Source organism: Aethalodelphis obliquidens, unplaced genomic scaffold (genome assembly GCF_003676395.1).
Source record: "Aethalodelphis obliquidens isolate GAN/ISIS:26980383/991018 unplaced genomic scaffold, ASM367639v1 scaffold65, whole genome shotgun sequence".
Classification (NCBI taxonomy): Eukaryota; Metazoa; Chordata; class Mammalia; order Artiodactyla; family Delphinidae; genus Aethalodelphis; species Aethalodelphis obliquidens.
The window spans coordinates 7,503,372-7,517,978 of record NW_020838009.1 but is presented as its reverse complement, the minus strand read 5'-3'; the positions used below and the strand labels follow the sequence as shown (position 1 = coordinate 7,517,978).

General features: G+C 41.5%; 1 protein-coding gene across 1 annotated transcript in view; it reads left to right on the top strand.

Annotated features, from left to right (window-relative positions):
- The window catches only part of ADAMTSL3 (ADAMTS like 3), a 371,178-nt gene that overhangs the window by 235,988 nt on the left and 120,583 nt on the right, over positions 1-14,607 (top strand). Inside the window, 1 exon segment of the mRNA XM_027089194.1 lies at positions 9,266-9,555. Coding sequence (XP_026944995.1) covers positions 9,266-9,555 — 290 coding nt within the window.

Sequence of the window (14,607 nt, the reverse complement as noted above, 5' to 3'; positions counted from 1 at the left end):
GGAGAGGGGTATGGAATGCAGGGTGAGCCTGCGGCGGCAGAGGCTGGAGTGATGTTGCACCAGCCTGAGGCACACCCTGTGTTCTCCCGGGGAAGTTGTCCCTGGATCATGGGACCCTGGCAGTGGCGGGCTGCCCAGGCTCCCAGAAGGGGAGGTGTGGGTAGTGCCCTGTGTTTGCACACAGGCTTCTTGGTGGCTGCAGCAGCTGCCTTAGCGTCTCATGTACGTCTCTGGGGTCCGCACTGATAGCTGCGGCTCGCGCCCATCTCTGGAGCTTGTTTAGGCAGTGCTCTGAATCTCCTCTCCTGGTGCACCCTGAAACAATGGTCTCTTGCCTCTTCAGCAGCTCCAGACTTTTTCCCAGACTCCCTCCCAGCTAGCTGTGGTGCACTAGCCCCTTCAGTCTGTGTTCACACCGCCAACCCCAGTCTTCTCCCTGGGATCTGACCTCCGAAGCTGGAGCCTCAGCTCCCAGCCCCCACCTGCCCTGGCGGGTGAGCAGACAAGCCTCTCGGGCTGGTGAGTGCTGGTCGGCACTGATCCTCTGTGCGGGAATCTCTCCGCGCTTTGCCTTCCGCACCCTTGTTGCTGCGCTCTCTTCTGTGGCTCCGAAGCTCCCCGCTCCGCCACCCGCAGTGTCCGCCCGCGAAGGGGCTTCCTAGTGTGTGGAAACTTTTTCTCCTTCACAGCTCCCTCCCCAAGATGCAGGTCCCGTCCCTATTCTTTTGTCTCTGTTTTTTCTTTTTTCTTTTGCCCTACCCAGGTACGTGGGGAGTTTCTTGCCTTTTGGGAGGTCTGAGGTCTTCTGCCAGCGTTCAGTAGGTGTTCTGTAGGAGTTGTTCCACGTGTAGATGTATTTCTGGTGTATCTGTGGGGAGGAGGGTGATCTCCATGTCTTACTCCTCCACCATGCTGAAGGTCTCCCCCCCACTTGGTTTTTAAGAAGGTTTTTTTTTTCCCTTGCTATAGAAAATTTCAAGGCTGTATAAATGAGGTGAGAAGAGTGTAACGAACCCCCATGTGTCCATCACCCACCTGCAACAGTTATCAACTTGGGGCCACTCCTGCTTCATCTACACTACTACCTCCAGCCCACTGGGCCATTTTGGAAGCACACCCAGACAGCATACCATTTCATTCATAAATATTTCAGTATGTAGCTCTAAACTAGAAAGAACTTTTTTGATAACCACAATACCACTTTTTAAAGTGTGGTTCTCAAATTGCTTCCTGTAGAAGCATCTGTGGTGCTATTTAAAATGCAGATTTCTGGACCTCACCAAGTCAGACATTCTGGGAGTGAGTCCCAGTCACCAGCACTTTCTTTTTCTTTTGGCTCTGCCAGGTATTTTTTAAATGGTGGTAAAATGTACATAACCTAAAATGGACCATTTTAACCCTTTTTAAGTGTACAGTTCATTGATATTAAGTCCATTGACATTGTTGTGCAACCGTCACTACCATCCATCTCCAGAATTTCTCATCGTCACCAACCCCAACTCTGTACCCACTAAACACTGACTCCCCACCCTCCTATTCCTACCCTCAGCCCCTGGTAATCTCTGTTCTACTTCCATCTCTGTGGATTTGTCAGCAGCGTTTTTAGCAAGCCCGCTGGGTGACTGGGGGTGGGGTGCATCCACATTTGGGAACCATTGGGTCAGATAGTCCTGAGGGTCCCTTTTAAGTTCTGAAAATACGGTTTGTTTTACTTAACTGGAAAAGGCCCATATCGTGTAAGCTTAGCGGGTTCCAGCCCCGTATCCATCCCCAAGCCTGCATGAACTGTCAGCCCCACCCGACTTTGCTGGTGGCTCTTCCAGTCCGTATTCACTGTGCAAAGCTGGTTCACCCTTTCCTCCTGTAGGACACCACTTCTTTCTTCCCATCATGGAAAACCGAGGCCCCAGCACCTGTTCCCGGGTCTGAGCGGCTGCCTCCCTCCTCCCTCCTCCCTGTTTCCCTCTGTGGTCCCTCTGCAATTTTCCTTCATAATTCACACTGTCTGGCAGCTTCTGGCCTGTTCCTGGCTGTCTAGTGTGAAGTTTATGGTTTCCTCCTACCACTTCTGACTCTAGTCATTCCCTTGATTTCCAGACAAAACCACAACATAGCCCAGCTTCCAGTTCATCCTTTTATTACCCCTGTCTCTTGTGGTTTGGGGGTGCTTGCTTGTTGACAGTGAGCTGTATTTCAGATCCCTTGAGGAAAGCCTCCCAAACCCTCCTGGAGGAGCTAAATATTTCTGCCTCTGTGGTTAACTATGGCCCGAGCTCTGAATTTACATAGAAAGTGGATGTTCAAAAGGCTTTTCTTTTTAATTAGAAAAATAAAAATTATAGCTTATAAAGCTAAGCCAGGGAACTGCAGTTTTGACCTTCTTAACTTTCAGCTGTGGAATGTGTTGACAGTTGATACGGTTCATTGTTGTTTTAAAAGTTCTTCCCTGGAGCCTTCCTAGTTTTTCTGCGGGATTCACAACACTTCCTTAGCCGTGCTGCCCTCCCTCCCATTTTTCATATATGAGAACCAAGGATTTAGAACACTTTGTGTATTTTCTTCACGGCTATTTTAGCTTCTGCATTTGTGCTATTTGTATTTGCTAAAATCAAATTAGGTTATGTTTCAGGCAGCTGTTTTTCTCACAACAACAGCAGTAAACAACGAATATTGAGGACTTCTTTTGTGCCAGACTGTGTTCTAAGCGTTCCATGTGGATTAACTGATTTAATTCTCACAATGACCCCATAAGGAGGCATTATTATTCGCTTCATTTTAGGGATGAGGGAACAAAGGCATAGATTAAGGAATTATCCAACATTTCGGAGCTATCCAGTGGTGGATGGTGATTCTCTGGCATGTGATACTAGGAAGAGCTCCAACTTTATGTTAGGAGACCTGAATTCAAGTCTCTCCCATCCTTAGGTTGGTCTAATAGGGCAGATAGAGAAGTTAGTGATTATATTACGGTATTGTAAGGCTTAGGGGGTCAGGGATGGCTTCCTGGGAGAGGTGGTACATGAAATGATGCCCTAAGACGTACACAGATGTCAGAACAGCATGTCAGGTATCGAGGTTGCATGTTGGCCAACTGGCCTGTGGGGGCCGCACCTGGACATTGAGGTACTGGGGGCTGGAGGAGAAGTAGGTGGTAATGGCAGCTAGGAAAGTAAGCAAGTCTTGGAGGTCTTCCATGGTTCATAAAGGAATTTGGACTTCATCTGGAGGCCGTGAGAGCCATTTAAGGATTTTTAACAAGTGATGTAATCACGATTACATTTTTAGAGAGTTCTTTCTGGATGTCTGCAGTTTGTTTCTAATTGTTTACTATGATAAATAAAACTGTAGCAAATCTCAAATTGCCCATCTCTTCATCTCTAATGGTCTCCTTGGGACACATTTGCTGGGGTGGAATCTCTGGGCCAGAAGATAGGCACGTTGAAGGCATTTAATTTCTACTGTCAAATTTCCTTTTTAAAATTTAAACCAAAGATACTATAGTGTTCAGGCAGTGCTGAATCTTGTTTTGTTTTTCCCCCATAGTAATTTTAAAAATGAAATTCTCATTAAAATGGAGGGGATCTTTGTGCATTTTTTTCTGGGAGATCATACAGATGGCATACTCTCTAAGACCCTCTATATTTAAGGATGCCTTTCTTACACCCTCAAATGAACAGGAATATGAACTCTTGTTTAATAAGCTATCTTCTTTTTTTTCCCTTAAAACTGTTTACATATGGCTCTGGATATTGAAAAGGAAACATTTGCGCCTAAACTGTCCTTCCTCCTTGTGTTGTGAACCATTTTTTTTTTTTCTGCTTAGATATAAGATTTTCCCCATATACTTAAAATTAGAGGATTTTTCTAGAATAAGTGCAGGTTCTATTTTCTTTTCAATAATTTTGGTAAACAGTGAGGGCTTTTAAGACATAGATTCAAATCTTTCTTGGGTGCATGAAAGTTTTCTTCTGTTGTATTTGTGCCTCTTTTCTGTTATTTTTCTTATTTATTCTAAAGGTTCACCAACTGTCTGTATTGCATCTCTTCTCTATTTTTAACATGTGATATTTTCCCCCACCTCTTTGTCTTTTTTCCTCCATGTTTTGGAAGCACACCTCCCCTTCAAACAAAAGCACTTGCCCTCCTCCTCATTGAATGTATTTCCTACTATTCATTTGGATTTTCTTCTGTCATAGAGCAAACTTTGCATTATTTTTGTATTTTTCAGTCTTTTCTCAACCAAGCCAGAGGTTTTTTTTCCAGCCATGTTTTGACTCCTTAACCCCATCATTTATCTTTTGTTTTGTAGAATGCTTCCTTGCATTTTATTGTCATTAAATTTTAAGGAGATGCTATACATTTCCTTCTGTTTCTGATAATATTTTCCCCAAAATATGCTTTTCTTTCATTAATACAGTTTACATTCTTCTTTTAGAGTGAAGAATTATTTTATCAAGTGGGTATTGGTGTTTGTTTATTCATTTTTGAAATAAGAAAAGTAAATGCCCCCAAATAGTATTGTTGAATTTTCCTGGCATCCTTTTATTGTCATCTTGGATGATCTTAAAATGCATCTCTCACCTATGATCTCTCACTGCTGAGGCACGGTAAGATAACGCCAGTAGCTACTTTGTAATCTTTGACAAATTACCCTCAGTTTCCTCATCTGTAAAATGGGAATAATAACAATACTTCCTGATGGGGTTGTTGTTATGAGTAAATGATAAAATATATGTGAAGTACATAGAACAGTATCTCACATGAATAATAATGCAATTAATGTTAGTTGTCATTTTTTATTGTGTTGTAATTATTGAACTTTTCACTCTGACATCTCATTTAATCCTTACCTAACCCCATTAGGTTGGTACCATTACTGTTCCTATTTTACAGAAAATTATGGCCTTTGTATTTGAGTAACAATTTGACTGGACATAATATTCTTGGGACCCAGATTCTCTCTCTTAAAACTTTTGCTCCATCCTTTTCTGGTTTTGAATGTTGTGAGTCTGAAGTCCACCTGACTTTTTATTCTTATAAGGGACTTTTTTTGTAATGCTTATACAATTCTTTCTTCATCCTCAAAGTTTTACTTTTTTTTTTTTTTTTGTGGTATGCGGGCCTCTCACTGCTGTGGCCTCTCCCGTTGCGGAGCACAGGCTCCGGACGCGCAGGCTCAGCGGCCATGGCTCACGGGCCCAGCCGCTCCGCGGCATGTGGGATCTTCCCGGACCGGGGCACGAACCCGTGTCCCCTCCATCGGCAGGCGGACTCTCAACCACTGCGCCACCAGGGAAGCCCCCAAAGTTTTACTTTTTTAAGCCAGGTATATTCATCTACACAAACAGTGCTTTAAGACAACACAAATTTATTATCTCACCGTTCTGTAGGTCAGAAACCCAATAGATTCAACTGGTTTCTCTGGATCCCACTAGGCTAAAATCAAGATGTCTGTCAGCCTGAACGCTTCTCTGAAGGCCCTAGGGTGGCATCCACTCCCAGGCTCCTTCAGGGAGTTGGCAGAATTCGGGCGCATGCAGTTGCGGAGCTGAAATCTCCATTTCCTTGCTGGCTGTTGGCCAGGAGTTGTTCTCAACTTCTGGAGGCCTCCTACATTCCTCAGCTCCTGGCCTCTTCCATCTTGGAACCAGGAACAGCGGGCTGAGTACCTCTCATGCTTTGAATCTCTCTTGCCTCTTGTTCTGCTGCATCTTTCTAACTCCAGCCAGAGAATTTTTTCTGTTTTTAAGGACTCATATGATTAGATTAGGCCCACTAGGATAATCTCCCTATCTTGAGGTCATAACCTTAATCACATCTGCAAAATCCCTTTTGCAATGTAAGGTAACATATTCATAAATTCTAGGAATTAGGGTGTGGACATCTTTGGGGGGGGCATTATTCTGCTGAAAGCTCTAGGTTTTTATGTGAATCATTTTTTCGTCACTTTTTCCTGGAAGACAGCGTACCTTTCCAAGCTGTATTTTAGGCACATTTTTCGCATATTTTATTTGTGAACACTTTTTTTCTGTTTCATGTGTTGAAACCTCTACTTGAAGAATCCAGTTGTCTTCAATATTGGATTATTTAGGTTCTCTCTCATTTTACCTCTAAAAACTGCATTAAAAATCAATTTTAGAGAGGTATAATTTACATACAAAAAATGTCTATTCAAAGTGATGAGTTTTAACAGATGTACGCAACCATAAAACCCCAGCCCCATTCATGATACAAAACATTCCCATCACCCCAAAAGCTTCCTTTGCAGCCCATCCCTCCTTTCACCCCTCTAATTGCTTTAAAAGCTTCTCTTTCTCTCTCTCTCAACACTGCATTCACTTCCAAGTCTTGCTTCTATATCATTAATTTGATTTTCAGCTATATTTCTTCTGTTTTTCTTCTTAGTTCTGAATTATTTGTTAGTTTCTAATAATGTTATGTTTCATAGTTTGTTTCTTCAGCTCTATAGTTTTCCATTTTATTCTGTTGTTTTGTCATCTTGTGTCTAAGCTCTCATGTTAGCGAATTGCTCTTCTTTTAAGTTCTTCTGTTGTGCAAAGACATAGGGAACATGCTCTGTTTCTCTGGTTTTGTTGTGCCCAGACATTGCTCTTCAAATGCTTGTGTGCAACTGCGCTCCATTCTTTTCTTTAAAAAAAATTACTGCGGGAGAGAAACAAAAACAAAACAAGATTCAGAACTGCGTGAACACTATACTATCTTTCCTTTAAATAAAAAATAATACATAGAAGAAGATCATGCTAGAAGATGCATACATTTTGGAGTTGCTGTGGCTCCCCACATCACCTCCCCCAAATCATTCATGGCTAATTTGGACAGCTCTGACATTTGTTTTTTAAGAGGACCCTTAAAAGGATCTTTGAAAACCAACTTGAGGAAATTCCCAGGTGGTACAGTGGTTAGGACTCTGTGCTTTCACTTTTGAGGGCCCGGGTTCTATCCCTGGTCTGGGAACTAAGATCCCACAATCCCCCTCAATTTTTTTTAATTAAAAAATTGAACAGAAAAACAACTTGAAAGATCCAGGACACCTAGAAAAATATCAAGTGTAACCATCATTTGCCCTGTTGGGAATTGAGGTGAGCCTTCCTCTCAGGATTCTGAATCTACAAGACACAGGAGTCCAGTCTGAATGAAAAAAATCTACTTCCCATTACAACATAATCCCAGATTTTAAGTTTTTATTACAAAGGCAAAAAGGGAAAAATATTAATGATCATAGAAGTACCGTATTCATATGGTTAGAAAGTTCAAACATTTTAAAGCTGCAAAACAAAAAATAAAAGCTTCCCTTTACACACTCCAGTTCCCAACTCTTGCAACTGCTTCCTGAAAAGAGAAATTATATGTAAATCAGCATATATAGACATACAGCTATAAATATATACTATATATAGTATATACACTATATGTGTGTATATATATGCCCTTTTGTGTATTTAGACAAAAGATCATAGTATATATATCCCACACTTATTTCATTTAACAGTCTTCAAGAGAAGACTATTCCTTATCAATCATATAGACTCACCTCCTTCTTTTAAATGACCTCATCTTATTACATTCTATGGATGCATCATCTTAAATTTAATCAGTCTCCTCCTTTCCAGTTCTACCGTGGGAGAGCAACAAGCAGAGAGTAAACATGCAAATATTACTCCAATACCTCTCCATCCTGAGAAGTTAAGCAAAACCTTTCATGGAAAATGAGGATTAGAGAATAGAGTTTCCCACTAACAATTTTCAACCCAGGAAACAAAAATGCGGAAAGGGAGGAGTTATTGGTATTTCTTATTGGGCTCATCTAAAGCAATGGTGTTTCAATTCTGCTGATTGGTATGTGCTATTGTGTACAACTGTAATGAAGCCTTATCTAGGGAAAGAAGCTTAAATGACTCTGAGAGACCCTTGTAACCATATCCTTCTGAGATTTTAAACATTAAGCCTTGGAACTGCATTTTAAGCAAACATCTCAGCAGCATTTTCTGAAGTTAGTTAGTACAACATTATCCCATGAATAGAGGCGTATATTCACTTAAGTTTAGGAAATGATGCCCATCATATTCCCCTCTTAAATATGTATGGTATGCATTCATATCATAGTTTTTGGAAAAGTTTTGCAGTAAATAAACCTATTCAACCTTGTTGAAAGCAAAGTTTCCCAGACTTATTCTATTACCGCACTCTTTCCAGCCTATTAACTTGTTAATATCTTATGATGCAAATGTTCCTTCAGAGTATCTTTAAAATATATGTCCCTATTGAATCTATGTTTTAAATTCAGTGCAGGAATCAGTAAACATTTTATGTAAAGAGCCAGATAATAACTCTTTTAGGTTTTGCAGACCAAACAGTCCATATTGCAAATACTCAGCTCTGCCGTGTAACACAAAAGCAGCCGTAAACAATGGGTGAACAAGTGATCGTGGCTGTATTCAGTAAATCTTTAATTATGGACACACATGGAATTTTATGTCATTTTCACATGACACAAAATATTATCCTTCTTTTTCTCCCCCCCAGCCATTGAAAACTATAAAAATCATTCTTAACAGGTAGGCTGGATTTGACCTTTGTAGGCCTTTGGTCTACAGACCAAAGGGTGACACCCTGTGATTTAGTGGATAATGATTCAGGATAAGAAATAAATGCTTTATTCAGTCAGATTGGGCAACACCTGGGATATTTTCAAGAAGATTCAGAAGTTTTGTGTATTTATATATTAAATAGAAAAGAATATTAAAGCTTCATCCACTCTTCAGAAGGCATTTGTTATCCTACAGTTTAGCTCCTAAATATCGAGACATTTTAATAAAACTCTGCCTGTTAAGAAAGGGTAAGCTCAATAAAGATTTCTTGAATAAATACTGGTGAACATCTCCATATTATAAAAGAAATCAGAGTAGAAATGATCTCTACACAATGGTTTATTTATTACCAGATCTTAAAGAAAACCTTTTAGTGATGATCTGCAAAGGTCAGAGCACAGAATTTGAATTATAAAATGGGTACAAAAGTTCAGTGTATCTCTGGTGCAAATTTCTTTCCATGGCTGACGGGGTTGGAACATTTGTCAGCGACACCTTTTTGAGCACCAACAAAAGGACAGCATTCCAAATATATTGAATTCCCTCTGGATGAAGTTACTTTTTTCCTTCATAGAATGCTTGTCGCTCCTTTTGTGGCCTCTCTTGAATGACTGCCTGTGTCCTCCCCCCAACCGGGGCTCCCCCGTTTCACGCAGGTTCATTCCAGAGCCCTGGTCCGCCTGCAGCACCACGTGTGGGCCGGGCGTTCAGGTGCGAGAGGTGAAGTGCCGCGTGCTCCTGACGTTCACGCAGACGGAGACCGAGCTACCCGAGGAAGAGTGTGAAGGCCCCCGGCTGCCCACTGAGCGGCCCTGCCACCTGGAACCCTGTGATGAGAGCCCCACCTCCCGTGAGCTGGCCGCCTCCCAGCAGGAGCAGGACAGTGAGATGACTTACGACTGGGAGTATGCTGGGTTCACCCCTTGCACCGCCACGTGTTTGGGAGGTATGTGATTTTTCTGTTTAAGGGACGGTTAGGTCTTGCATTGCGGATGGTTTGAGAAATCACTAAATCGGTTAAGCCAGATATGCAAATTAGCGGAAGTCAAAAGGAGGTTAAGGTTGAAGAATTGACAACTATGCCTTTTCTTTCTTTCAGTTTTCATCGTGATTATTCTAGAGAGATAAAGGACTAGTGGCACTGTAGCCTGTGCTCCTTGGCCTAAGCATCCGCCTAACTGAGATGGAGCGAGAGGTCACTGATTAATAGAGAATAAATAGGAAAATGCAGAAATGATTAGTTAAGGCAATCTTGTGCATAAAACAGAATTACAGATTGAGGCAGCCTGGGATTGCCCTGTCTGATGCAACTCTTGGTCAGAAGCCATCCTTAGAAAATATTTAGGTCCATACCTGCACATTGGACCAGAAACCAGTGCAGAGCACACTGATCACCATGATTTATGTGTGTACGTGTGGGGTAACATGCGTAGCCAGGGGACCCTGTTAGGATTAGGAAGTGGTAATATAGTCAGGGGACCCCACTGGGGTGGAAGTTGGCCCCAAGGTGCTTTAAGCATTCCAGGATCCAAAAGGAAGTGGATGAGCAGGGCGTGGGAGTCCGGATAGTCATTCTCTCTCTGTTGGAAGGAAAAAGACAGAAATAATCAATGGGAAACCTAGATCCTCTACTAACATGAAAGAGACTCATCTCATCAGGAATCCAGGCCCCTGACATCCTATCACTGACTCTTGACTGTGCCTTCCTGCCAGCTGTCATGGCTAAAGTTGGGGGCTAGAAATGCTCTGACTTCAGTCCCAGCCAACGGTGGAAAAGATAAGGAAGCTATTGCCTTAGGAGGCAGTTGGCTCAAGAGCAGGCTCCACTCCTCCTGGCGGCCCCGCGCCCATTAGGAGCTCCCGATCGGGTCTTAGAGCTCGTGGACCAGTCATTGTGCCCGAGCCTCTCCTCTTTTGCCCCTCAGGCTCTTGAGGACATTCTCAATCCTTGCCATCCAATCACTGTGACTTCATGGTATCTGTCTTTCTCCTTTCTTGTCTAATCAACCTGTAAACCCACCTGTCCTAGACACCAGCCTGTCAATAGACCCAGATGAGGTGGTGTGTGCTTTACTCCCAGGTTTCAGCTAAGCTACTGCCTTTCGCCTGGAGGTACGCATGTGCAAGTTAGAAGAACCCTTATCTGCCTCCAGATTCTCTCTATCTCTTACTTGCTTCTCCCTGGTTCCTAGAAGCCCATCCCAACTAGCCAGGAACTTAGCCTGGTTCACCCTAAATGTCTGCTGTGTCTCTTCCCTTCCGGGCACGTAAGTCTCAGTTACCTGCACACTGCCACATGTCTGCCGTTGCCCCAAAACCTAACTACTGCTCCCTCTGGGTTCAGGGTCCTGGCCACGTCTTTTGTTATATCTTGGAAACCTTAAGACTGATATGCCCTTGGCAATCTGGGAGCTAGTACTTTCTTGATGAATCTGGGGAAACCCTCTAGAGATAGTCACTGGGATGCAAAAATGTTCTCCTATTCAATTGCAATTATAGATGTCTGGAACTTCCTACTACATGACTACAAAATGCAGCTATCTCTACCACTTCTGAGCCACTACATTGCTGTATTTTCACCAGAGACTTGGAGCTTTGCCTTTCATTATGAGAGCAGAAGTAAGCCCTGCTATTGCTTGCATCCCCCAAAACTACTGTGTTAATCTCAGGCTTTTAATACTGCCATTGATAGAATTACTGTTGCATGTAGTACTCTGTCATCCTTGACTTCAGTTCTTTTCCTGACCGGGAAGGCCCTCTCCAGATGGGAAAATATGGCTTGTTGGGTCTTTGGAACTCAACAGGCTACTAGGAGTTGCCCAAGGAAAATTGACCAGGTAAATTCTGATTCAGCTGGGAGAGTCTATTAGACCTCATTTTTGGAGCCTGGTGCCAAAATGTTAGGATCTGCGGTGTTCCCAGTGTCCACTAAGACAGCCCTAGTTTCCACCTCCAGGATGGCTGGATCCCCCTGGAATGATTTTCTGGTTTTTGGGTAACAACTTTATTAAGCTATTAATTCACATACCGTACGATTTATATATTTAAAGTATACAATTTGGTGTCTTTAAGTATATTCACCAACTTGTGCAGCCATCATCACGATCAGGTTTAGAAAGAACACTTTCCCCCCAAAAGAACCCTGTATCCTTAAGAAATCACTCCCCATTTTCCCTCAAGCCCCCGTTTCCCTGCTAGCAGCAGCCTCTGGCAACTACTAATCTACTTTGTATTTATTCTGGACATTTCATATAAATGGAATCACACAATAAGTGATCTTCTGTGACCCCTTTCTTTAACTTAGTGTGTTTTCAGTGTTCATCCATGTTGTCGCATAAGTCAGTACTTCATTGGTTTTTAGGACTGAATACTATTCCATTGTATGGCTGTATCACATGTCGCCATTCACCAGTTAGACTTTGGATTATTCGCATGTCTTTGGTATTATGAAAAATACTGCTCTGCACATTCATGTTCACATTTTTGTATGGACATATGTCTTCATTTCTCTTGAGTATATACTTAGGAGTAATAGCATGACCAGGATCTGTTTCAAACATAAAAGTTTTTGTGAAACTTGACTAATGCAGTTTATCCTTATGGGCACTGTGGACCTTTTGGCCTATTGTGAGGAGAACAATGCCTTGCTCATGTTAGAAATGCATTTCAGTATTCAGATGGTTGATGGGAAGGTGTCCATTTATTTCTGACATCCTCTTGTGTATCTGGAATGCATTTTACATATTTTAATAGCCCTCAACTTGGTAATCTTTCAACTTTCAGTTAAACAGGATTTAGCCTTGTGAGGGTGCCTTGAGCTGTGTAATTAAGAATTAGATCATTAAGATGAACCTTGGATACTCACTAACCCAAGTTTTACAGCTGGGGAAGCTGAGGGTCAGAGGGCATCACACGGTCCAAAACAGAAAACGAACAGCTTAATTGTTGTTCTTTAGAGAGGGTTGATTGAAATGTCAGCGCTTATAATAAGCTGCTTAACTTTGTAAAAAGTAACGTTTTTAATTTCTTGGGTTCAAGCTTAAAATTTCCTTTTAAATACATAACTGAATTCTATAAAAAACTGGAAAGCTTGGAGGATTATAAAATCCTCTATAAATGCAGGAAACCAGACACCTGCTCTGTGCTAGACTCCATGCTCTGCACTTGCTTCTGGGCTCAGGATCAGGGTATAAAATGAAGGCATAGTCCTCGTCCTGATGGAGTGCAGCTTTTGGTTATTTCGGCTTTACTGTCTCTACTCCTTTACTTATAGGCGGTGATACTTGCCTCTCTGTGATCCATTTTAATGTGGTTTTAGAGGCTTGGCCTCTACAAGTCCACTTATGTGTGGTTTTGAATGTGGGTTTTTAACCCTCACCCTGGATAATAGGCAGGGTAAGTCTGCAGTGACTGAAAACCACAGGAAAGTAGAATTTCCACAGGCATATAGTTATTTCTTCAACATTCCTGTTTCTGTAGAAAAATAAGATATGCAAATTATAGATTTCCAAAAAGATAAACTTTCGGTCACATCTTTTTTTTTTTTTTTTTTTTTTTTTGGATACGCGGGCCTCTCACTGTTGCGGCCTCTCCCGCTGTGGAGCACAGCCTCCAGACGCGCAGGCTCAGTGGCCATGGCTCACGGGCCCAGCCGCTCCGCGGCATGTGGGATCTTCCCGGACTGGGGCACGAACCCGTGTCCCCTGCATTGGCAGGCGGACTCTCAACCACTGCGCCACCAGGGAAGCCCACAGTCACATCTTGATATTGTGTATTTGTATATTCTAACTTGCCTTCACATCATACAGGAAATAAAAGTGAATCCGTTTGTTGTCATTACTGATGATTAAGAACATTTTACAAATCTGCTTTCATACTGGAGTGGCAACAGAGAATTCTTTTTCAATTCCCAAAAGTATGAAGCATGCAGACGTATTCAATTTCCATCTTCCAGAGTGTGTGTATGTATGTATGTATACAGCATTGTGTTGTGTGTGTATGTGTGTGTGTGTATGTGTGCGTGTGTACATACATGTACATTCTAGAAGTTATGCTTACCTTTTTAATACCCTCTGGTAAGGTTTTGTAATTTACTACCTCATAAACCTTCCTCACTAAAGTTTTCTTTGGTATCTTATATTATTTGTTGCATTTATGACCTTTCATTTTCACCCTTGTATTTTCTAAAAGCACAGGCTAGTAGCATACACATGGACTTTGAGGCCTGGCCCCATTTTTGAACCCTAGTTCTTCCACTCCCTTTGGGCTAGTTATTTAAGTTTGTAGAGGTTTATTTTTGTAAAATGAGAAGAGCCATATCTACCTTATTAGGATTAATGAAAGGATTAACTGTTATTCTTTCTTTTTTTTAAACATCTTTATTGGACTATAACTGCTTTACAATGGTGTGTTAGTTTCTGCTTTATAACAAAGTAAATCAGCTATACATATACATATATCCCCATATATTACTCAGCCATAAAAAGAAACGAAATTAACTGTGATTCTTAAACAAGGTTATGTTGGAGAGGTGTTTAATCACAGTGCCTGACACATCGTATACGATAAATGTTGGTGGGTTGATTGGTTTATAATATAATAATAATAGGTTATTCATCTTATATTAGAATACTGTTTTTTTCCCCTTTTTAAAAAAAATCTGACTAAACTGCTGAAGCCCTTAATGCATCTAACAGTTTCCGAGTGCATTCTTTTGAATTCTTCAAGTAAATAATCAATTATTGCAATAATCAATTAATGCAATTAATGATGATTTTTCTCTTTCTATTTCCAATAGTTATTTATCTTGTTTATGTTTTATATCTTACTGCATTGTCCAGAATTTCAAAAACGATAGTAAATAATGTGGATAATGCTAACTTTGCCTTGGTCTTGACATTAGCGGGAATCTCTCTATTGTTTCATTCAAAAACAACAGCTTATAAATGTTTAGTACACGTTTCTTTGTGCCAAGCACTTGGCTAGGTGATATGGACTC